Source organism: Melanerpes formicivorus, unplaced genomic scaffold (genome assembly GCF_026170545.1).
Source record: "Melanerpes formicivorus ecotype bairdi unplaced genomic scaffold, bMelFor1.0.p_v2 SCAF_16, whole genome shotgun sequence".
Classification (NCBI taxonomy): Eukaryota; Metazoa; Chordata; class Aves; order Piciformes; family Picidae; genus Melanerpes; species Melanerpes formicivorus.
In genome coordinates, this window is record NW_027142368.1 from 14,940,358 (window position 1) to 14,962,092 (window position 21,735).

General features: G+C 56.6%; 1 protein-coding gene across 4 annotated transcripts in view; it reads right to left on the reverse strand.

The window, feature by feature from the left end:
* Positions 1 to 21,735, reverse strand: part of LSP1 (lymphocyte specific protein 1) — a 65,025-nt gene that overhangs the window by 13,088 nt on the left and 30,202 nt on the right. For 2 of the 4 annotated variants that reach the window (XM_068148329.1, XM_068148332.1), the window contains exons 2-10: positions 18,778 to 18,930; positions 13,197 to 13,286; positions 7,992 to 8,193; positions 5,807 to 5,953; positions 3,636 to 3,679; positions 2,806 to 2,887; positions 2,350 to 2,490; positions 1,113 to 1,193; positions 257 to 368 (exon numbers count right to left, since the gene is read on the reverse strand). In XM_068148329.1, coding sequence (XP_068004430.1) covers positions 282 to 368; positions 1,113 to 1,193; positions 2,350 to 2,490; positions 2,806 to 2,887; positions 3,636 to 3,679; positions 5,807 to 5,953; positions 7,992 to 8,193; positions 13,197 to 13,286; positions 18,778 to 18,930 — 1,027 coding nt within the window. In that variant the 3' untranslated portion in view covers positions 257 to 281. The remainder of the gene's footprint in view (positions 1 to 256; positions 369 to 1,112; positions 1,194 to 2,349; positions 2,491 to 2,805; positions 2,888 to 3,635; positions 3,680 to 5,806; positions 5,954 to 7,991; positions 8,194 to 13,196; positions 13,287 to 18,777; positions 18,931 to 21,735) is intronic. The other 2 variants (XM_068148330.1, XM_068148331.1) reach the window with 2 other exon arrangements.

The following is a 21,735-nucleotide window of genomic DNA, read 5'->3' on the forward strand; positions in this document are numbered from 1 at the left end:
CATCCTGCAGGGTAAGCTCACAGGTACCCAGCTCCCAGCAACCTCAGAGACCAAACCAAACCCCCTCCTCTGTGCCCACTCCCATCCAGCCCAGGCTCAGATGCTTGCCCAGAAGCAGAGCTCCAGCTGTTCCCATCCCATAGCTTCCAATCCCCCCCTCCCCCCACCAAAGTGTGGCTGGCAGAAGGAACCCCCATGCCCTGCCAGGACAGTGCCAGGTGCTGCACAGCACCAGCTCAGCCCCCCACACACCTACCTGCTTCATGTGTTCTCCAGGCACACTACTGCTCTGCATCATCATCTATCAACACCTTCTTGTACTGCCCATGGCCTGTGGCAACGAATTTGTACCTTTTGCCAGGAGTAGACTGCAAGAGGAGAGAGAGGAGGAGCCAAGGTTAACATTTCCCCCCCTCACACAGGCAGTTAAGATCCAAGAGCTGAAGCCAGATGTGGTCTAGGGCTTGGAGCTCTCTGCACAGACCATCCACCTCTTGATACAGCACCAGGCAACCCAGCAAGTGCAAGGTGGGCAACAGGAAAGGGGAGATGCAGCCACAGGCATCATGAGAGAGGGCTCACCTAAGACCCCAGACCCCTCCCCAACCCAAGCTTGGTTCCACCTGTGGCAAGAGCCAATTTCATTGACCACCTCTCTGGCAGCAGTACCAACCCAGGAACATGCTTGGGTGTTCCTCTCCCAGCCTGGGCAGCACAAGCACCAAACCCCAGACCCATCTGCAGCTGCTGACACTTCCTCAGTTCAGTTCCACTCCATCCTGCAGGTTTTCTTCACTCTCAATGTTCAGAAGGATAACAAGAGTGAGGTAACTCCCCTCTGCAGTGACAGCTGAGCCTACAAGGCTGGGTCTCCAGACTCCTGGGGCTGAGGTCATGCTGCTCAAGAGACCCTTCACTATCCCAGGCCAGAAGAGAGCTTCTGCCCCTGTTTTAGCTCAGCTCTTCCTGCCAGGGAGCTGAGAGGTGTCCCATTGCACTGATGGAGAACAGGGAGCCCTTGCCCCTACAGAACACCTTCCCAATGCATCCAAAGCAGCCAAGAGCTCTTCTCTGTCACAGCAGAGGGCTTCCACACCCACATGCTGACTCACCTTGACACTGGCCTCAGGCTTGGGACTGCCCTTCTGCTCCCAAAGGCTTCTCTTACTCAGGATGTCTCCAGCCACAATGTCCTGAGAAGACCAAAGATTACTTTGGGTTGGAAAGGGCACTTCAAGGGCACCCAGTCCAAGCCCTGCAGTCAGCAGGGACAGCTGCAACTAGGGCAGGTTGCTCAGAGCTCCAAACATCCTGGCCTGCAATGGTTCCAGGGATGGGACATCTCCCACCTCCTCTCTGGGCTACCTGGGCCAGGCTCTCACCACCCTCAGCAGCAAACATTTCTCCCTTCTCTCTCCTCTGAATCTCCCTCTTTTAGTTCAAACCATCCCCCCCTTGGCCTGCCACAACAGACTCTGTTCTAAGGTCTGTCCCCAGCTTTCTGATTGCCCCCTTTAAGTCCTGAAAGGCCACCAGAAGGTCTCCCCAGAGCCTTCTCTTCTCCAGGCAGAGCAACCCCAACTCTCTCAGCCTGGCCTCACAGCAGAGGGCTTCCAGCCCTGCCAGCACTGCTGTGACCTCCTCTGGCCCTGCTCCAACAGATCCCTGGCTGTGCTGAGGGCTCCAGAGCTGCTCCAGCACTGCAGGGGAGGTCTCAGCAGAGTGGAGCAGAGGGGCAGGATTCCCTCCCTGCCCCTGCTGCAGCCCAGGAGACAATTGGCTTCTGGGGCCAAGCAGAGGATGCTATTCTCATTACCCTTCCCTGCTAACACTGCTGTACATGCCTTTGTCCAGCTCCCTTTGCAAGCCACACATCTGCTCCCTTTTCTTACCTATGAGATCACACCATCTGACCTCTGACAGCTGCAGCTAAACCCCAGGGCTGGGAAAGTCTCTTCCTACTCCCAGCATATCCTGTGCTTCCTCCCTCTCTTCCCAACAAAAGCCTGGATCAGAGACCCAAGATCTTCATTTCCTTAAGTTCATGAACTATTGGCAACTGATTTACCTTAAGGCTTTATGTGAGTGGAAGGAATTGAGCTCATAAACACAGGTTTGCAGGCAACATGCTCCAGGATCACCCTCACAGTGACCAGAGAACAGAGACTCCTCCCCAAGCCTGCAGCACTGCATTAGCAGAGTTTCAGTGCCCTAGGTGCCTCCAGGGCTGCTGGAGCTCCCCAAGAAGCCCCAGCACAGAATCACAGCCCCAGGCAAGCAGCAGGGATGCTGTGCCCAGCTTGCAGCCACTCTGCCCCTGCAGAAGCTGGAGCCCAGCAAAGCTCATACCTTACAGGGCTGGCTCTTGGCAGCAGACTGAGCTGCCACCTCTCCAGTCTCCCAGAGGCTTTTGGTGCTGGATACCATCATGCTCATGCCAGGAAGCTCAAGACAAGGCAGTCTGGCAGCTTTTGGAGTCTTTGTGGATGTCTAGAAGAATAAAGAGAGAGAGATCACTCTGTAATTGGAAGCCTGCAGGGCTGGGGTGGTGGCAAAGGGAGGCTTGTAAGGCCTTGCTAGCTCCTGGCAGAGGCTCCCACACTTTTAAACAGGGAAGAGGAGGAAACAAGGGTGGGAGAGCTCACTAAAGGAGCCTGACTCATGGCATGGAGGGAGAAAGTGTGGCTCCCATCCACTCTGTTGTCATCTCCCAGCTGCTAAGGCTAAGAGGCACAGAGGGACAGCACCACCAAGCAAAGAGAGCTGCTTGGGGAATGGGGACAGACAGACAACCCAGCAGCCCACCTCAATAGCCTGTGTGTACTGCTCCAGCTTGTCATCGATCTTGGACACAGGGAGGGGAGGCTGAGACTTCTTGATGCTGTTACTGCAGGGCAGAGAAGAGAGTTAGAGAGATCTCCCACTGCCTCAAAGCAGAAGGGAGGACTGTGAGGGCCACAGGCAGCCTGTTACAGTGCCACAGTACATTAGAGGTTGGAAGGAACCTCCAGAGATCATCCAGTCCAAGCCCCCTGCCAGAGCAGGAGCACCCAGGGGAGTCTGCACAGGAATACATCCAGGTGGGGTTGGAAAGTCCCCAGAGGAGGAGACTCCACAACCTCCCTGGGCAGCCTGCTCCAGGGCTCTGGCACCCTCACTGTGAAGAGGTTTCTCCTCATATTGATGTGAAATCTTCTATGTTCAAGCCTGTTGCTCCCTGTGCTATTGGGCACCACCAAAAAAGAGCTTGGCCCCCTCCTCTTGCCCCCCACCCCTCAGACACTGAGAGATCAGATCCCTCTCAGCCTTCTCCTCTCCAGACTGCACAGCCCCAGGGCTCTCAGTCTCTCTTCACAGGGCAGATGCTCAAGTCCCCTGATTAGAGAATCGTTAGGGCTGGAAAAGACCTCAAGGCTCAGCCAGTCCCAACCCCCCTGCCGCGGCCACCTCACACCACAGCAGGTTGCTCACAGCCACATCCAGCCTGGCTGCAAACACCTCCAGGGATGAGACTTCCACCACCTCCCTCTCTAATCATCCTCATGGCCCTCCTGCCACTCCTGCCCTTCCCCACATCAGGCCCCTCCAGCATCCTCCCCCAGCAGGCAGGGGCCTGCCTCCCCCCCCAGCAGTACCTTTTCTTTATGGAGCGGTTCAGCGACTCGGTTCTGTCCGTGAGCTGAGGTGGCAGAGAGAACAGAGAGGTAAGGCTCTGGTGCATGGACCTCACTGGGATGCAGATCTGACCACCTCCCTGGGCAGCACATCCCAATGGCCAATCTCTCTTGCTGGGAAGAATTTCTTCCTAACATCCAGCCTGAACCTCCCTTGGCACAGCTGGAGACTGTGTGCTCTTGTTCTGCTGCTGCTTGCCTGGGAGAAGAGACCAACCCCCACCTGGCTCCAACCTCCCTTCAGGGAGTTGGAGAGAGCAAGAAGGTCTCCCCTGAGCCTCCTCTTCTCCAGTCTAAGCAACCCCAGCTCCCTCAGCCTCTCCTCACAGGGCTGTGCCCCAGACCCCTCTCCAGCCTTGTTGCCCTTCTATGGACACCTTCAAGTCTCTCAATGTCCTTCTTAAACTGAGGAGCCCAGAACTGGACACAGGACTCAAGATGTGGCCTGACCAGTGCTGAGCACAGGGCAGGATGACTTCCCTGATCCTGCTGGCCACACTCTTCCTGATCCATGCCAGGAAACCTCAGCTGCTCACTCAACCGACCTCAAAACCCAGAGCTCCCAAGCAGCCCGAGGCAAAGCAGCACTGAGGGGAGGCCTCCCCCCTGCCACCTCACATCTACATCAGGCTCCAGGCCACACTGCCCCCAGACACCCCAGCACCCCACAGATGTGTACCCAGCCTCCAGCAGCCACAGCTGTCAGGGGAGCTCACCCCCTGCCCTTGCAGGGGCTCTCAGCCCTTCCACCACACACAAGGCTCCTGCCCTGCCAGGACAGCCTCTCGTGGTCAGCAGTTCAGTCCTTGGTGCTCACACAAAGCCCTGCTAGATGAGGTGCAAAGATCCTCCTGCCCTTTGGAAAGGTCCCCAGCTCAGGGCTGTCCTGAGCAGCTTTGCAGCCTGGGGATCACTGCTGCAGGACTCAGCCTGCATTGCTAACCTTTCCCTGGGCTGAGCCCCAGCAGCAGCTCAGCTCAGCAAGCTGCACACGTTTGGGGCTTGGAATCACAAAGGTTCCAGCACATGAAAAGGGGCTGGAAGGATTTCCTACATTCCCCCACCGGGCCCAGACTATGTCTTGGCCACCTCTGCTCTGCAATCTTGCCATTAGCTTGTGGCCTCCATCCAAACCACTTGCTCCCTTCTTGCTCTTGGGCTGTACAAAGGCTTCTCACTAAGGAGGAGCAAGAGGCAGCCTGGGGGGGTGGGGGCTCCCCTCCCTCCCACCCCAGGGCCAAGCAAGAGGCAGCCTCATTGCCCTTCTCTGGACACCTTCAAGTCTCTCAATGTCCTTCTTCAGCTGAGGGGCCCAGAACTGGACACAGGACTCAAGGTGTGGCCTGACCAGTGCTGAGCACAGGGCAGAATGACCTCCCTGCTCCTGCTGGCCACACTGTTCCTGATGCAGGCCAGGATGCCATTGGCCTTCTTGGCCACCTGGGCACACTGCTGGCTCCTGTTCAGCCTACCACCCCCCAGGTCCCTTTCTGCCTGGCTGCTCTCCAGCCACCTTGTCCCCATCCTGGAGTTGTTGTGACCAAATGCAGCACCTGGCACCTAGATGTGTTCAATCTCAGTCAGGAGCAGCAATTCAGGTGCTGTTAGAAGAGGAGAGTGTCACAATCAGCTGGAGGAGGAGGAGGACAATGTTTCAGAGGGCAGGAGTCTCAGGTTGTTTAAGGGGCTTGAGTCAGAGGGTTGGATTTATTCTAGATAAGGGAAATTCCACTGCTTCAGGCTGTCTGGGTTCAGGGTTTGTTGGGGTTTTTTTCCCTCCTCCTAGGGGAAGGGAAGAGAAACTTCATTTTCTGATGAAGTTCACATGCAGTCTTTGACCAAACTCCGGAGCTGGAAGCCTCTTGCCCAGTATTACAGCATCCCCTGGAGTGCTGAGGGAACTCCAGGCTTTCACAGTGGTTGGCAAAGTGGAGACCACTGCAGCCTCCAACAGCCCTCAGCAGAGCAGGAGGGGAGGAAGCTGAGGGAAACAGATGAAGTGCTGTGTCCCAGCCTGCAGCAGGGCTGGGCTGAGAGGCTGACACTCTGCTAACCTAAGCCCTGGATCATCATCAGTCAGTTGCTCTACTGCAATCACTGCCCCTGCTTCCAGAGGGGCCCCAAACACAAACCTTGGTGGAGCACACAGCAGTGCAATCAGAGGACAGTTCCTCCTCCTCCTCCAGGCTGGCCAGGCTTGGAGCCTCCTGGTGTTTGTCTTGTTCTTCATCATCACCACCACCATCATCATCATCCTCATCTCTCCTCCTCTTCTTTTCCTGAGTGTAGAAAATGAAGAGGCCAGGGAGTGAGCTGCTCAGGCTGTGCAGCAGCAGGGGCTGCTCCACTCCCCTGGGCTCCCTGCTTTGCACTAAGCACAGAAACCCAGCTCACAGCATCTCAGGTGGAAACACCCAGGGAGAAGCTCATCTGGGGGGGAGTGGGGAGGATCAGAGACCTTTTGGAGGCTCAGTGCTTTAAAGGGATATGGAAGTGGCTCCTTGCATCAGTGAGTAACTATTCTTACCACTGCTGAGAGAGGGAAAATGTGGATGTCTCATTTGGAGGCCCCAAGGAGCTGCCCTGAGAGCAAGGGCTAGGAGAATCACAGAGTAGTTAGGGCTGGAAGGGACCTCAAGGAGCAGCCAGTTCCAACCCCCTGCCATGGCCAGGGACACCTCACACTACAGCAGGTTGCTCACAGCCACATCCAGCCTGGCTGCAAACACCTCCAGGCAGGAGGCTGCCACCACCTCCCTGGGCAGCCTGTGCCAGGCTCTCACCACCCTCATGGGGAACAACTTCTTCCTCACAGCCAATCTCAATTTCCTCATTTCTAGTTTTGCTCCATCCCCCCCAGTCCTATCACTGCCTGACACCCTCAGAAGTCCCTCCCCAGCTTTCCTGCAGCCCCCTTCAGATCCTGGAAGGCCACAATTAGGTCTCCTGGGAGCCTTCTCTTCTCCAGACTGCACAACCCCAGCTCCCTCAGTCTGTCCTCATAGCAGCAGTGCTCCAGGAGTCACTCACAGGTCAGCTGCACAAAGCACACAAGCCTCAGCAAGTCAAAAATCCACTTTAGAGCACAAGACAGAGGGAGCTCAGCCACCCCAGCTCTGGGACCTGCACACCACACCAGAGCCAGCCTTGCCTCCTGCTCACCAGGAACCCCCCCTCACCAAAAGAGCAAGGGGAAGAAAACCTCAGCTGGGAGCAATGCAAGACTTAGGGAGGCATCAAGCCCAAGTGCCCCAGAGGTGCAATAGAGGCTGGGGAAGGGAGAAAGAGAACAAGCAGGCAAAGTCAGGTTGGGGTTCTCCTGCTGGGCTGCTCACTGCCCACAAAGCCACAGGAGGAAGAGCAGCACTTTCCTTCTCAGTGTTGCAAGGACATGACTAAAGCACCACAAACTCTGGGACCAGGCACATCACCCTCAGGAGAGGGCAGTGGCTGCCAGAAGCAGTGTGGGCAGCAGCAGCAGGGAGGTCATCCTGCCCTGGGCTCAGCACTGGGCAGGCCACATCTTGAGTCCTGTTGGACTCTATGATCTTTGAGGTCTCTTCCAACCTTGTTGATACTGTGTGATACTGTGTCCAGGTCTGGGCCCCTCAATTTAAGGAGGACATTGAGACTCTTGAACATGTCCAGAGAAGGGCAATGAGGGTGGGGAGGGGTCTGGAGCACAGCCCTGTGAGGAGAGGCCCCCCCCACCTTCTCTCACCAAGTGGCATCAGTGTGATGTGCTTAAGCATCACCCAAAGCCAGCCAAGGAGAGGCTGAGGGAGCTGGGGTTGCTTAGCCTGGGGAAGAGGAGGCTCAGGGGAGACCTTCTTGCTCTCTACAGCTACCTGAAGGGAGGTTGTAGGCAGGTGGGGGTTGGTCTCTTCTCCCAGGCACCCAGCACAAGAGGACACAGTCTCAAGCTGTGCCAGGGGAGGTTTAGGCTGGAGGTGAGGAGAAAGTTCTTCACTCAGAGTTGTTAGCTATTGGGATGTGCTGCCCAGGGAGGTGGTGGAGTCACCATCCCTGGAGATGTTCAGACAAGGCTTGGAGCCATGGTTTAGTAGCCAAGAGGTGTTAGGGAAGAGGTTGGACTTGATCTGAGGTCTTTCCCAACCTGGTTGATGCTATGGCTCCAAGAAGGCACAAGGGTGAGAGGCCCCAGCCCCAGGTGCTGCCATCCAAGCACCTCTCTGTGGGCTCAACACCCAGCAGCACAAGCAGCCACAGTGAGCTGAGCTCTTGGGAAGCAGCCCCCAAGCCCAACCCTCCCACCAGCCCCATGGAGAGGAGAGGGTCAGCTCCTCCTGGTCCCACCTTCAGTTTAGCTTCCTCTTCTTCATCCTGCTCTTGGGCTTGTTGTTCCTCCTGGCACAGCCTCTCTTGCTCCCCAGCAGCCACATTCTCCTCACAGGTCTCCTCTGGGCTCTCCTGGTCCATCTGAATCTGCTTCAGCTTGGCTTCTGCTTCCCTCACACCACTGTCCTCCTCTTGATATGACTGTCGAGGGGACCTAGAGCTTAAAGCAGCAAAGCACATCGTTAGGAGCCCACAGGCACCACCAGGAGCCTCAGACCTCCCCCCTGGAGCACTCCCCAAAGCCTGCAACTTGCTGGGTGTCGTATACCAAGGCTCACAGCCACTTCATTGCTCTCATCCAGTTCTAGGTTCCCACATCTAACAGCAGTCACATCACAATCCCACACCTGGAGCACCCAAGAGGAGCCAGCTGAGAGCTGTGGCAGAGCTGAAGGTCTCTGCACCTCCCCAGCCACACTTGGAGCACTCAAGAGGAGCCAGCTGAGAGCTGTGGCAGAGCTGGAGGTCTCTGCACCTCCTCAGCCACACTTGGAGCACTCAAGAGGAGCCAGCTGAGAGCTGTGGCAGAGCTGAAGGTCTCTGCACCTCTCCAGTCACACTTGGAGCACTCAAGAGGAGCCAGCTGAGAGCTGTGGCAGAGCTGGAGGTCTCTGCACCTCTCCAGTCACACTTGGAACACCCAAGAGGAGCCAGCTGAGAGCTGTGGCAGAGCTGAAGGTCTCTGCACCTCTCCAGTCACACTTGGAGCACTCAAGAGGAGCCAGCTGAGAGCTGTGGCAGAGCTGGAGGTCTCTGCACCTCTCCAGCCACACTTGGAGCACCCAAGAGGAGCCAGCTGAGAGCTGTGGCAGAGCTGAAGGTCTCTGCACCTCTCCAGTCACACTTGGAGCACTCAAGAGGAGCCAGCTGAGAGCTGTGGCGGAGCTGAAGGTCTCTGCACCTCTCCAGTCACACTTGGAGCACTCAAGAGGAGCCAGCTGAGAGCTGTGGCAGAGCTGGAGGTCTCTGCACCTCCCCAGCCTCACCACAGGCGAGATACTCTGGAGAACAGAGCTCAGACCTCAAGCAGAGGACACCACCACCGTGCTGTGGTGCTGACTCTTCCACAGGCAGAGTCCTAGGTCAGCCAGCATGCTCTGTGCTCCTGACCCCCATGGTTCCCAGCATCTGTTCAACCTGGGAGCACCAAGACCAGCCTTGCTTGCCCCAGCACACCTTCCCTGCTGACAGAGCTTCTTGCTGGAGGAAGATCCAGCCAACAACAGGTCAGCATGCTTCCCCAGAGCCCCCTCTTCCCTAGCTGGAGGTGAGCTCCAGGACAAGGCTGCAGAGCCCCCCACATGGAGGGTTTTGGGTTGGCAAGACACAGTGCTTGACCAGCAGTGCTGCATTCCCAGCCTCAGCCTTGCCCACAGGACTCTGACACCTCCTGGCACAGCCCAGCAACACAAAGAGCCCTGAAGCAGCCTGGGGCAGCCCTTGGCTTCGGTTTAAAAGCCAAACCAACCAACCCAAGGCCCCACACAATGGGATTGTAAGAGAGGATGCTTCAGGATGTCCCTGCTGCCTGCAGGGGAATTGGATCAGATGACCTTTATGGGTCCCTTCCAACCCAAACTACTCTGATCCTCCCCCCCAGGTCTCCAAGGCTGCAGAGAGGAGCCCCCAGAGCTATGCTTAAGCAGCTGGCTTTGCAAAAGCAGAGCAGCCCCTGCCTTTGGGCACAGAGGCAGGGGGAAGATGTCACCCTGGAGCTCTCACTGGCTCACAGCCATGCCCCAGGAGGTTAATGCCATCTTACATTCCTCAGCCAGAGAGGAGCTTTCTGCTCCCAGCCAGCCCCTAGAAGATCACAAGCAAGGCTAGAGAGCTGGCTAGCAGGCAGCTGCCAAAGCACAAGGCTGACTCACCACTTCTGCCTCACCAGCCAGCACCACCAGCATGGGAGAAAGGTCAAGCAAGACTTTTCCCACCCACCTCTCTCCTGCTGGGAAGGCAGCTCCCAGGACATCCATCAGGCAGCCCTCCCCCCTGCCCCCATGGAATAAAAGCTGCTGAAGACCTTGGCTCACTTGGCTTGTTACTAAGCATCCTCCCCCAGTCCCAGCAGAGCAGTCCCAGGCAGCCAGCAGGCTCCAGAGGTCCAGGCAGCTCATTGCTCTTAACCAAGAGGCCACCAATGCCTCCAGCTAAAGTAGCAGCTCAGGCTGAAAGTGGAGGCCAGCAGATATGCTGGCAGCAGGCTGGAGGATCTCTCTGGCACCCCAGGAGGCAGCTGCTCCAGTACAGCTCCCCCTTTCCTGCATGCAGGTGGTCCCAAAGAGCTTCTCTCCCGAAGTGTGGAGCCAGAGCCCACAAGAGAACGTGCCTCAGGGGAAGCACAAGCTGGTGCAGCTCCATCCAACAGAGAGCAGCTGCCTCCAGCCCCTGGCTCACAGCCACCCCCTCAACATCCTCCACATGGAGAAAGCCAGACCAAGTTGGGCCACCCTGAGCTAAGAGAGAAGCCAGGAGAGCACAGCACTGCCTCTGCCAGCGTGGTGTGTGCCCCCCAGAGCCACAACCTACCTCTGCTCCCACCACACTCCAAGCCTGCCCTTCTGAAGGGCCTTTATAGGGCACAGCCCCTCACTAGGACATGAGCCCAGCATCTGCAAGCAGCCTCTCTCCCCCAGCAAGCCCCATCACACCCAAACTCCTTCATCTGTGCTTCCCCACCAGCCTCTGGCTCTTTTAAAGCCCCAACCACCTCTGATGGGCTTCACCTGCAAGGGAGGCCACGGCCCCTGCTCAGCACCCTCCTACCCCAGAGAGAATCAGGGTGGAAAAGAAGACCTTTAGGATCATCAGGTCCAACTGCTAACCCAACACAGCCAGGTCACCACTAAACCATGTCCTGAGGTGCCACAGGTTTGGAGCCCCTCCAGAGGTGGTGACCCCAGCCCCTCCCTGGGCAGCCTGTGCCAACCCCTGACCATCCTTTCCATAAAGAAGCTTTTCCTAGCACCCAACCTTCACCTCCCCTGAGCACAACTTCAGGCCATTTCCTCTCATCCTATCACCTGATGCTGAGGAGAAGAGACCAACCTCTACCTGGCTCCCATCTCCTTCCAGGGAGGTGGAGAGAGCAAGGAGGTCTTCCCTCAGCCTCCTGTTCTCCAGGCTGAATAACCCCAGCTCCCTCAGCACCTTGGCATCAGGCTCTGTTCTCCTCACCCTTCCCCAGCTGTGTTGCCCCTCTCAAACCAACACCAGCACCACATAAACCCCCAAGGAGCACTTTCTGGAGAGGATAAGACAACCCTGACCCTTCCCCAGCTGTGTTGCCCCTCTCAAACCAACACCAGCACCACATAAACCCCCAAGGAGCACTTTCTGGAGGGGATAAGACAACCTTGATCCTTCCTCAGCTTTGTTGCCCATCTCAAACTAATACCAGCACCATGTAAAATACCCAAGGAGCTGTTCCTGGAGAGGATAAGACAGCCCTGACCCTTCCCCAGCTGTGTTGCCCCTCTCTAACCAGCACCAGCACCACATTTAAACCCCCAAGGAGCACTTTCTGGAGAGGATAAGACAGCCCTGACCCTTCCCCAGCTGTGTTGCCCCTCTCTAACCAGCACCAGCACCACATTTAAACCCCCAAGGAGCGCTTTCTGGAGAGGATAAGACAACTCTTCCAGCTCATTCTCTTTTGAGGACCAAAGAGGGAACAGCAGAGGCCCTTCTCCCCAGACAAGCTCTTTCCAAAGGGGGTTGGAAAAAACAGAGGCAGCACTCCAGAAAGCAGGGGAGGGGCTGAGCCTGCCTGGCCCCCACAGATGTGATAGTCAACATCCTGAGGTGCTTGAGCAACGCTGGTGGGGTCAGGGCTGCAGAGGTGCAGCTTGTGGGGAGGCTCAGCTGCAGTGCTTGGGAAGAGGCAAGCTCTGTTTATTTGCTCAGCAGTAAATATTAATCTGAGGCATTTTTTCCCCCAGTCTCAGGGGTAAAGGAGAGGCCATCTCATCACAGGGCCAAAACTCCCTCCCTTCCCCCCCCAGAATCAAGCTGCTGAGAGAGCTGAGTCACAGAGTTCATGTGCAGGTAGAGGGTGTCCAAGGGAGGTGGTTAAGGCAGGAGTTCAGCAAGGGCAGGGAGATGGGAGGTGGGGACTGAGCAGCTGGCACATGAGGACCTCTCTGGGCTCCTTGCTGCCTGCTTTTCCCCCTTTGGAAGGAGAGCCAAGCACAAGGTGGGCTGGGGCCCTCACCCTCACTCTGCTGTCATGAGCCAGGAAGCAGCAGTAACTTGGAACAACTTTTGAGGTTGGCCTGGATCATTTTGGAGGCCATTTCAGCCCCTGCAGCAGCTCAGGTGGCTTAAATCCGCTGTTGTCACCCCTCCAAGCCCAGGCAAAGTCCTGGCAGGCTGCCACTGCTGGGAGTGCAAAGCTCAATCCAAACATCCTTGAAGCCTGGGGCGGTCCCAGGGGCTGCTCCTCACCGCTAGCCCAAACAGCATGGGGACAGCATCGACCCCAGCAGCCTCTGGCGTTCCTCTGTGTGCTGGGCTTGGCCTGGGCTCAGTCACCCCTCCCTGGAGATGCTCCTTTCTGATGGGGATGTTGGTCCCACTCCCTTTGGTCCAGCTGTGTCCAGATGTTGAGCTGCTGGAGCGTGTCCATAGAAGGGCAATGAGGCTGGGGAGGGGTCTGGAGCACAGCCCTGGGAGGAGAGGCTGAGGGAGCTGGGGTTGGGAGGAGGCTCAGGGGAGACCTTCTTGCTCTCTACAACTCCCTGAAGGGAGGTTGGAGCCAGGTGGGGGTTGGTCTCTTCTCCCAGGCACCCAGCACCAGAACAAGAGGACACAGTCTCAAGCTGTGCCAGGGGAGGTTCAGGCTGGATGTTAGGAAGAAATTCTTCCCAGCAAGAGAGATTGGCCATTGGGATGTGCTGCCCAGGGAGGTGGTGGAGTCCCCATCCCTGGAGGTGTTTAAGAAGAGCCTGGCTGAGGCACTTGGAGCCATGGTTGAGTTGATTAGATGGTGCTGGGCGATAGGCTGGACTGGATGATCTCAAAGGTCTCTTCTAGCCTGGTTAATTCAGTTCAGTTCTATTCTATTCTATTCTATTCTATTCTATTCTATTCTATTCTATTCTATTCTATTCTATTCTGCTCTGCTCTGCTCTGCTCTGCTCTGCTCTGCTCTGCTCTACCCACCTCTGTTTGCGCTGCTCCAGCTTCTGGGACCAGTCACTGAAGCCCTCATCCTCCTCCAGCTCCGACGGCCCAGAGGGCTTAAAGTCATAGCTGAAACACAGCAGGAAGGAAAATTAGGGTGAGGGAGATGCAAATAACCCCCAAAGATGGCCTGAAAGACCCCCAGTTATCTCATATGCTTTCCTCTAGCTGCTCCCCAATCCCGTGTGAAGCCTCACCCCCTCCGTCAGGTGCTTAGAGCACCCTTGTGCAGAGGGTCTCTTGAGGCATCACTGTGAGGTGGAGAGGGAGGAGGAGCAGCTCCACATCTCTGGCAGGAGCCTGCCTGGGCTCTGGGTGCTGCACACAGGCAAGCAAAGGACAGGCAGCATATCAAACCCCAAAAGTCCTCTTCTGCCCCAGTGCTGGCCACCAGAAGGTCTCCCTGGAGCCTTCCCTTCTCCAGGCTGCACAACCCCAACTCTCTCAGCCTGGCCTCACAGCAGAGGGCTTCCAGCCCTGCCAGCACTGCTGTGGCCTCCTCTGGCCCTGCTCAAACAGGTCCCTGCCTGTGCTGAGGACTCCAGAGATGCCCCAGCACTGCAGGGGGGTCTCAGCAGAGCCCAGCAGAAGGGCAGGATCCCCTCCCTGCCCCTGCTGCCTACACTGCTGGGGATCAGCCCAGGACAGGGCTGGCCCTGGGCTGGTAGTGCTCAGTGTCAGTGCTTGGTGGGGGTTGGTCTCTACTCCCAGGCAACCAGCAGCAGAACAAGAGGACACAGGCTCAAGCTGTGCCAAGGGAAGTTTAGGCTGGAGGTGAGAAAGAAATTCTTCCCAGCAAGAGAGATTGGCCATTGGGATGTGCTGCCCAGGGAGGTGGTGGAGTCACCACCCCTGGAGGTGTTTAAGAAGAGCCTGGCTGAGGCACTTGGTGCCATGGTTGAGTTGATCAGATGGTGCTGGGTGGCAGGTTGGACTGGATGATCTCTGAGGTCTTTTCCAACCTTACTGATTCGATGATTCTATGATTCTATGGTCTCCAGCTTTTCACACCCCCCCAGGATCCAGTGCTTGATCCTCCTGAGCCAGACTTCACCAGAAGGAGTTTCCTTTTGCTGTGGTCATGCTCTGGTTTCTGCTGCAGCTGCTGACAGCCACCTGGGCTTGCTCATGCAGCCAGGGGCAGGCCTGGCTATTAATCTTCAGAAAAGCTTTGCTTTCTCTTGTATAAACACTTCCCTCAGCTCTTCCTGTGCTGGGACACAACCCATCCACGTCACTCCTGCTTGTGCAAACACCCCCCCAGCATTTCCTCCCCCCAGAGGGACAGAAGTGAAGCTTCTCTCCTCTCTTCCCCTCACTGAAGGAGGAATAACCTGCAGGATGGTGGCTTTGCAGGGAAAGAAACCCCAGAGAATCACAGGAGTGTTTGGGCTGGAAAAGACCTTCAAAGGTCATCATGACCAACATGCTCCAGCTCTGCCAAGGCTGGTGCTACACCATGGCCCTCAGCACCACCCCTCTGCCTCCTCAGATTGGAATGGAATGGGGTGGAATGGAATGGAATGGAGTGGAATAGAGTGGAATGGAATGGAGTGGAATGGAATCGAGTGGAATGGAATGGAATGGAATAGAGTGGAATGGAATGGAAAGGAATAGAATAGAATAGAATAGAATAGAATAGAATAGAATAGAATAGAATAGAATAGAATAGAATAGAATAGAATAGAATAGAATAGAATAGAATAGACCTTTCAGATCACCAAGTCCACCCAGCACCATCTAATCAGCTAACCCATGGCACCAAGCACCCCATGCAGTCTCTTCCTAAACACCTCCAGGGATGGTGACTCCACCACCTCCCTGGGCAGCACATCCCAATGGCCAGGAGCATTTCTGCTCCTGTCCCACGGGACCAGAGCCTCCCAGCTGGCTTCCTGGGGCTGCAGCTTTGTGCCCACTCACAGCCCCTCCCTGCCAAGCAGAGGCCTGAGGTCTCCTCTGCCATTTCAAAGACCTTTTGGCATTCTTAGCCAGCCCTCCATGTGCAGGGGGGTAGCAAAGCTAACAATTGTTATTGCTTTCCAGCACCTCTGTTTGCTTTCAGGGCAGGCTGCAGGGAGCTTGCCTGCAGAGTATCACCTCCTGCACGGCCACAGAAGCCTTTGCAGCTTCTTTGCCGTGCTTTTAGAGCAAGAAAATGAATAAACCTTGAACAGCACTGAATGGAGCTGAGAACAAACCAGAGAAATGAGACTTTCTTTGTAAATAACTTTTGCTCTTTCCCCACTGAAATGAAGCTGCTGAGGCTTCTCTCTGACTCTGATCCCAAACCCAGCCACCCCCTTTCCCCTGGGGTTTAATATGCTTAGGAACATGCTGAACAGACAAAGAGTGGCAAGATTGGGGTCTTCAAGGCAGAGTTTGGCAACTCAGGGTGCAGGCTGCTCTGTGTGTGTGTGTGTGTGTGTGTGTGTGTGTGTGTGTGTGTGTGTGTGTGTGTGTGAGCCCCAGGGCTGCACAGCACCTGAGCTGCTGGGCTGTGGCTGTGGGGGATGCTGTGCTGGGATGCTGTGGTGGGATGGGATGGTGTGGTGGGATGCTGTGCTGGGATGCTTTGATGGGATGCTGTGCTGGGATGCTGTGCTGGGATGCTTTGATGGGATGCTTTGATGGGATGCTGTGCTGGGATGCTGTGCTGGGATGCTGTGCTGGGATGCTGTGAGGGGATGCTGTGCTGGGATGCTGTGAGGGGATGCTGTGCTGGGATGCTGTGGTGGGATGCTGTGCTGGGATGCTGTGCTGGGATGCTGTGCTGGGATGCTTTGATGGGATGCTGTGCTGGGATGCTGTGAGGGGATGCTGTGCTGGGATGCTGTGCTGGGATGCTTTGATGGGATGCTGTGCTGGGATGCTGTGCTGGGATGCTTTGATGGGATGCTGTGCTGGGATGCTGTGCTGGGATGCTTTGATGGGATGCTGTGGTGGGATGCTGTGCTGGGATGCTTTGATGGGATGCTGTGGTGGGATGCTGTGGTGGGATGCTGTGGTGGGATGCTGTGATGGGATGCTGTGCTGGGATGCTGTGCTGGGATGCTGTGAGGGGATGCTGTGATGGGATGCTGTGAGGGGATGCTGTGATGGGATGCTGTGGTGGGATGCTGTGCTGGGATGCTGTGAGGGGATGCTGTGCTGGGATGCTGTGCTGGGATGCTGTGGTGGGATGCTGTGCTGGGATGCTGTGGTGGGATGCTGTGAGGGGATGCTGTGATGGGATGTTGTGAGGGGATGCTGTGCTGGGATGCTGTGAGGGGATGCTGTGATGGGATGCTGTGATGGGATGCTGTGGTGGGATGCTGTGATGGGATGCTGTGCTGGGATGCTGTGAGGGGATGCTGTGCTGGGATGCTGTGCTGGGATGCTGTGATGGGATGCTGTGAGGGGATGCTGTGCTGGGATGCTGTGATGGGATGCTGTGCTGGGATGCTGTGCTGGGATGCTGTGATGGGATGCTGTGATGGGATGCTGTGAGGGGATGCTGTGCTGGGATGCTGTGAGGGGATGCTGTGATGGGATGCTGTGAGGGGATGCTGTGATGGGATGCTGTGGTGGGATGCTGTGGTGGGATGCTGTGGTGGGATGCTGTGGTGGGATGCTGTGATGGGATGCTGTGCTGGGATGCTGTGAGGGGATGCTGTGCTGGGATGCTGTGCTGGGATGCTGTGATGGGATGCTGTGAGGGGATGCTGTGCTGGGATGCTGTGATGGGATGCTGTGCTGGGATGCTGTGCTGGGATGCTGTGGTTGATCACAGGTCACAGATCAGAGGATGTTAAGGGTTGGAAAGGGCCTCTGGAGATCATGAAGTCCAACCCCCCTGCCAGAGCAGGAGCATAGAATCCAGCACAGGTCGCACAGGAACACATCCAGATGGGGTTGGGAAGGCTCCAGAGAAGGAGACTCCACAACCTCTCTGGGCAGCCCGTTCCAGTGCTCTGTGACCCTCACAGTGAAGAATTTCCTCCTCCTGCTGAGGTGGAACCTCCTGTGCTGGAGTTTCTATCCACTGTCCCTTGTCCTATCCCAGGGAGCAAGTGAGCAGAGCCTGTCCCTGTCCCCTGCCTCCTGCCCCCCAGCCCTCAGAGATCTATGAACATTTATTCAATCCCCTCTCTGCCTTCTCCTCTCCAGACTGAGCAGCCCCAGGGCTCTCAGCCTCTCCTCACAGGGCACATGCTGCAGGCCCTCAGTCATCCTGGGGTTGGCTGCTGCTCTCCAGGGGAAAAAATTCACTCTTGGAGAACTTTTGTTTTGTTCAAACTTGTTGTTCTGAGCTGCCAAGCACAGATTTTCCTGCCAAGCCAAATGGTGCTGGTGGAAAGGTTTCATTGTGGTAGCCACCAGTGTGCTTTGCTTGATGAAGCACTGGGGGGGTTGCTCTTTCTGCATGGAGGCAAAGCCAACCAGGAGCTGCAGTTGTGCATTAGGGAAGATTTATGGCAAAGAGAGTTATTCTCCAATCCTCTCCTTCCCCCCAGAGCTGCCCCTTTGCCTCCCCACCCACCCCATTTCCCCCCTTTTGCCCTCAAACCCACAGCACCTGGGCTCTGCTGGAGTCTCCTCCCACCCCAGCTGTGGCCACTTGGCCCTCCCCACCCACTCCCCTATTTAATCCCCCCCAGGAAGGGCAGTAGCCCCCAGCTGAGCCCCTCGGGGCTGGAGGATCCTCCTCTGATCTCAGGTGAGTGCCCCTGGAGCACCCTGGGTGATGGTGGTGGTGACAACAAAGGCCGGGGGGCCTGGTGGCCCCCCGGTTGTTAGGACCAGCATTGCTGACTGCTCCAATCTCCCCCACGGGTGCTGGCTGGGGCTGAGCTCCTCTGGGTGGTGTCTTGCCCCTGGCTCTGGGATGGGTGCAGCAATGGTTGTGGGGGAGCAGGAGCTGTTTAGGCAGGGTGGAGGATGGAGTAGAGGGAGCAGGAGCTGCTTTGGGAAGATGAAGGGGGTAGAGTGCTGGGGATGGGACTGGTGATCCTATCCCTTCTCCAGGGGTTTCCTCATTAGCAGTTGATAACTCACCATCTCCCTTGAGCCCTTTCCACCTTGGAGCAGCCCCATTAAAGAATCAAGCTGTGAACATCAGCCCTTGGAGCTGCTCCACGCTCCCCACTGCCCTGCCAGGAGAGGTGAGCCCTTGCTTGCTCACTAGCACCATGACCTGCCCAGGGCTGTGTGTCACATCCTCGGGCATGTGTCTGTCTTCACACACACCAGAACTTCCCTCAGCTGGATGACTGGCAAGTTGAAAGGTAAGCAGGCAATGGGGGTCTCCCTGCCCAAGCCCAGCCTGTCCTAGTTTCAGCTCTCTGGGCAGTAAATCTCGCACCACCACCCCCCACCCAGCCAGCAAAGCAGGGAACTTGGCTTTCCCTCCCCAGCCAGCACCATGCTCCCTGTTAGTCTGGACTACATCCCCCACTCCAAACCTGTGATGGAACTTCCCCAGACCACCCCAACCCCCCCAGACAGCCACCCTGAGGGTGCAGGAGGGCTTTGCTGTGCGATCCTGTTGCTGAAGGGTTCACCCCCGAGTGTTCCTTACTGGTTTTGCTCTGCCGGACCCAGGCTCTCCGTGCAGGAGCCGCTGCCGTTCAAGCCCTCTTCCGCCTGGGACCGCAGCTGCTTCTCCCTCTGCCGCCGCCGCCGCTCCCTGGCCGCCTCCTCCTCATCTTCCACGCTCCACTGTGCTGTCAGCCTGCCAAGCCGGAGGGAAAACTCATCCTCAGCCACCAGGCAGCGCCTGTGATGCCCAGCAACGACCCCCCCCAGAGCTCCCCCCAGCAGGAGGAGGGCTCCTGCTGAGGAGTGCCCCTGCACGAGTGGTGGTACTCCAGGTGGCATCCCCCCTCCAGCAGCAAGGGCAAGGTGGGACTCACAGGCTGGGAGAGGGGTCATAGAATCAATAAAGTTGGAAAAGACCTCAGATCAAGTCCAACCTGTCACCCAACCCCTCCTGACAACTAAACCATGGCTCCAAGTGCCACATCCAATCCATTTTTGAACACCTCCAGGGATGGGGACTCCACCACCTCCCTGGGCAGCACTTTCCAGTCACCAATTACTCTCTTTGTGAAGAACTTTCTCCTCACCTCCAGCCTGAACCTCCCCTGGAACAGCTTGAGACTGTGTCCTCTTGTTCTGCTGCTGGTTGCCTGAGAGAGGAGATCAACCCCCCTCCTGGCTACAACCTCCCTTCAGGTAGTTGCAGACAGCAAGAAGGTCTCCCCTGAGCCTCCTCCTCTCCAGGCTAAGCAACCCCAGCTCCCTCAGCCTCTCCTCCAGGAGAGCCTAAGGTCCAGGAGAGCCTTTCCCAACCCCAAGGGAGACAAAGTAACAGAATCACTTTGCTTGGGAAAGACCTTTCAAGATCATTGAGTCCAACCATTCTATTGCTCTGCCAAGGCTGGTGCTGAACCACATCCCTCAGCACCACATCTCTGCCTTCTTTCAACACCTCCAGGGTTGGGGATTCAACCACCTCCCTGCAGAGCCTATTCCAACGTTTGAAACTTCAGTGAAGAAGTTTCTCCTAATGTCAAACCTAAGCCTCCCCTGGTGCAACCTTGGGGCCTTTTCTTCTTCTCCTGTCACTACCTGGGAGAAGAGACTGACCCTCCCCTAGCTCCAACCTCCTTGCAGGGAGTTGTAGAGAGCCAGAAGGTCTTCCCTTGGCCTCCTGTCCTCCACGATAAAGAATCACTCCTCACCAGACCTTTCTCCAGACCCTTCCCCAGCTTTGTTGCACTTCCCTGGAGCCAAGGTGCTGCACATCCCCTCTCTCCCAGACCAGCCACCTTGCTGCAGGTTGGGGTCCCCCTGGGAAGCACCACTCCCTGCAAAGCAGCTTTGCAACCCAGGGAGGGTTTGTAAAGGGTCTTTGCAGTGCTGCAAGAAGTCTCTCACAGCCTCATCTCCAGCTTTGAGCCAGGGAGGATGAGATCTGCACCCTGGAGCTGAAGCTTCTTCAGCAGTTGATCTGCTCCTCTCTGGCCAGGAGAAGAGGGAGCAGTGGTGGAGTCCTTCTCTGCCCTTCCCAGCTTCCTTTCTCCCCTCTGGAGCAGAAAAACCTGCCCTGAACATTCTTGGCCATCTCAGCTGCTGGGTAATAGAAGCTCTGTCAGCAGAAGGGCCTCTTGCATCCCTGAGGCAGTGATAAGGTGCTGCCACATTCCTCCCCCAGCGATAACAGCAGTCCCCACGGGGGCTCAGCTCCTGCTGGGACACAGGCAGAAAGGGACACAGCACCCAGAGGGTTTGCAGTGGCAGCTGGAGCATGGCAGGTCTGACTTGTGCCTGGGGCAGATGCCCCCTTGCCCCCTCACCCCCAGCTCAGCCAGGCCCAGAAGAGGCCATGAAGGCTGTGTGCTGATTGCAGGCCTGTTTGCAGAACTGCTCTTGTGCAAGGCATGCACAAGGGGGTGGGGAGAATCAGCTCCCACCAGCAGCATGACCAAGCCCTAACTGCATCTCTCCCAGTATCAGGCACCCTCTGAGGGCTGCAGTCCCCATAGGGTGAGTCTGCTGAGTAGGAGACACAGTTTGACATCAGTTCAGGCTGGGGTAAAAGGCTTGTGGAAAGGAGAAGGGAAAAAGTTTTGGGCTCTTCACTTCAAGAAGGACACTGAGGTGCTGGGGTGACTCCAGAGAAGGGCAACAAGGATGGTGTAGGGTCTGGAGCACAATTCTTGTGAGGAGTGGTGGAGGGAACTGGAGAAAAGGAGGCTGAGGGGAAATCTTTTGGCTCTCTACAGCCCCATGAAAGGAGGTTGGAGCCAGCTGGGGCTCAGTCATCTCTCAAGTAATGAGTAACAGGGCAAGAGCACATGGTCCCAATGTGCACAAGGGGAGGTTTAGGTTGGACATTAGAAGTTCTTCACTGAAAGGGTTCTCAGACACTGGAGCAGGCTGCCCAGGGCAGTGGTGGAGCCACCTCCCCTGGAGGGATTGAAAAGCCCTCTGGATGTGGTGCTGGGAGCATGGTTTGGTGGTGACCTGGCAGTGCTGGCTTACTGCTGGCACTTGGTGATCTTCAAGGTCTTTTCCAACCAAAACAACCCTGTGATCCTACAGGAAAAGAACCCACAATGCCTGAGCTGAGGTCTTCATTCCTCCCACTCTGAATGGACATGGAGCACACTCCAGCTGTCCCCAGCAGTGCCACTCTGCCCAGCCTGGACTACAAACCATACAAGGGGGCTTCACTTCACCATGGGCCTTGCAGGGGGGCAGCTTTCAGCTGAGGTTCAGGACAGATCTCTGCTCTCTCCCAGCAGAGGAAAGGAGGGGAAAAAAAGCCAACCAAAGATGTGGTTTTGGTTCAAGAAACGTTTGGCTTTTCTAATCACACCATGACCTTGGTCAGCCTCTCCAGGGGACACTCTCTGGGAGTGTATTTTACTGGCAGGACTGCTGAGCTTGGCCCCAGTTATCATCATCCCTTTGCAGAGCAGCCCCAGCCCCACCACCACCACCCCCGACCCTGGCAGGAAGCTGGAGGTGA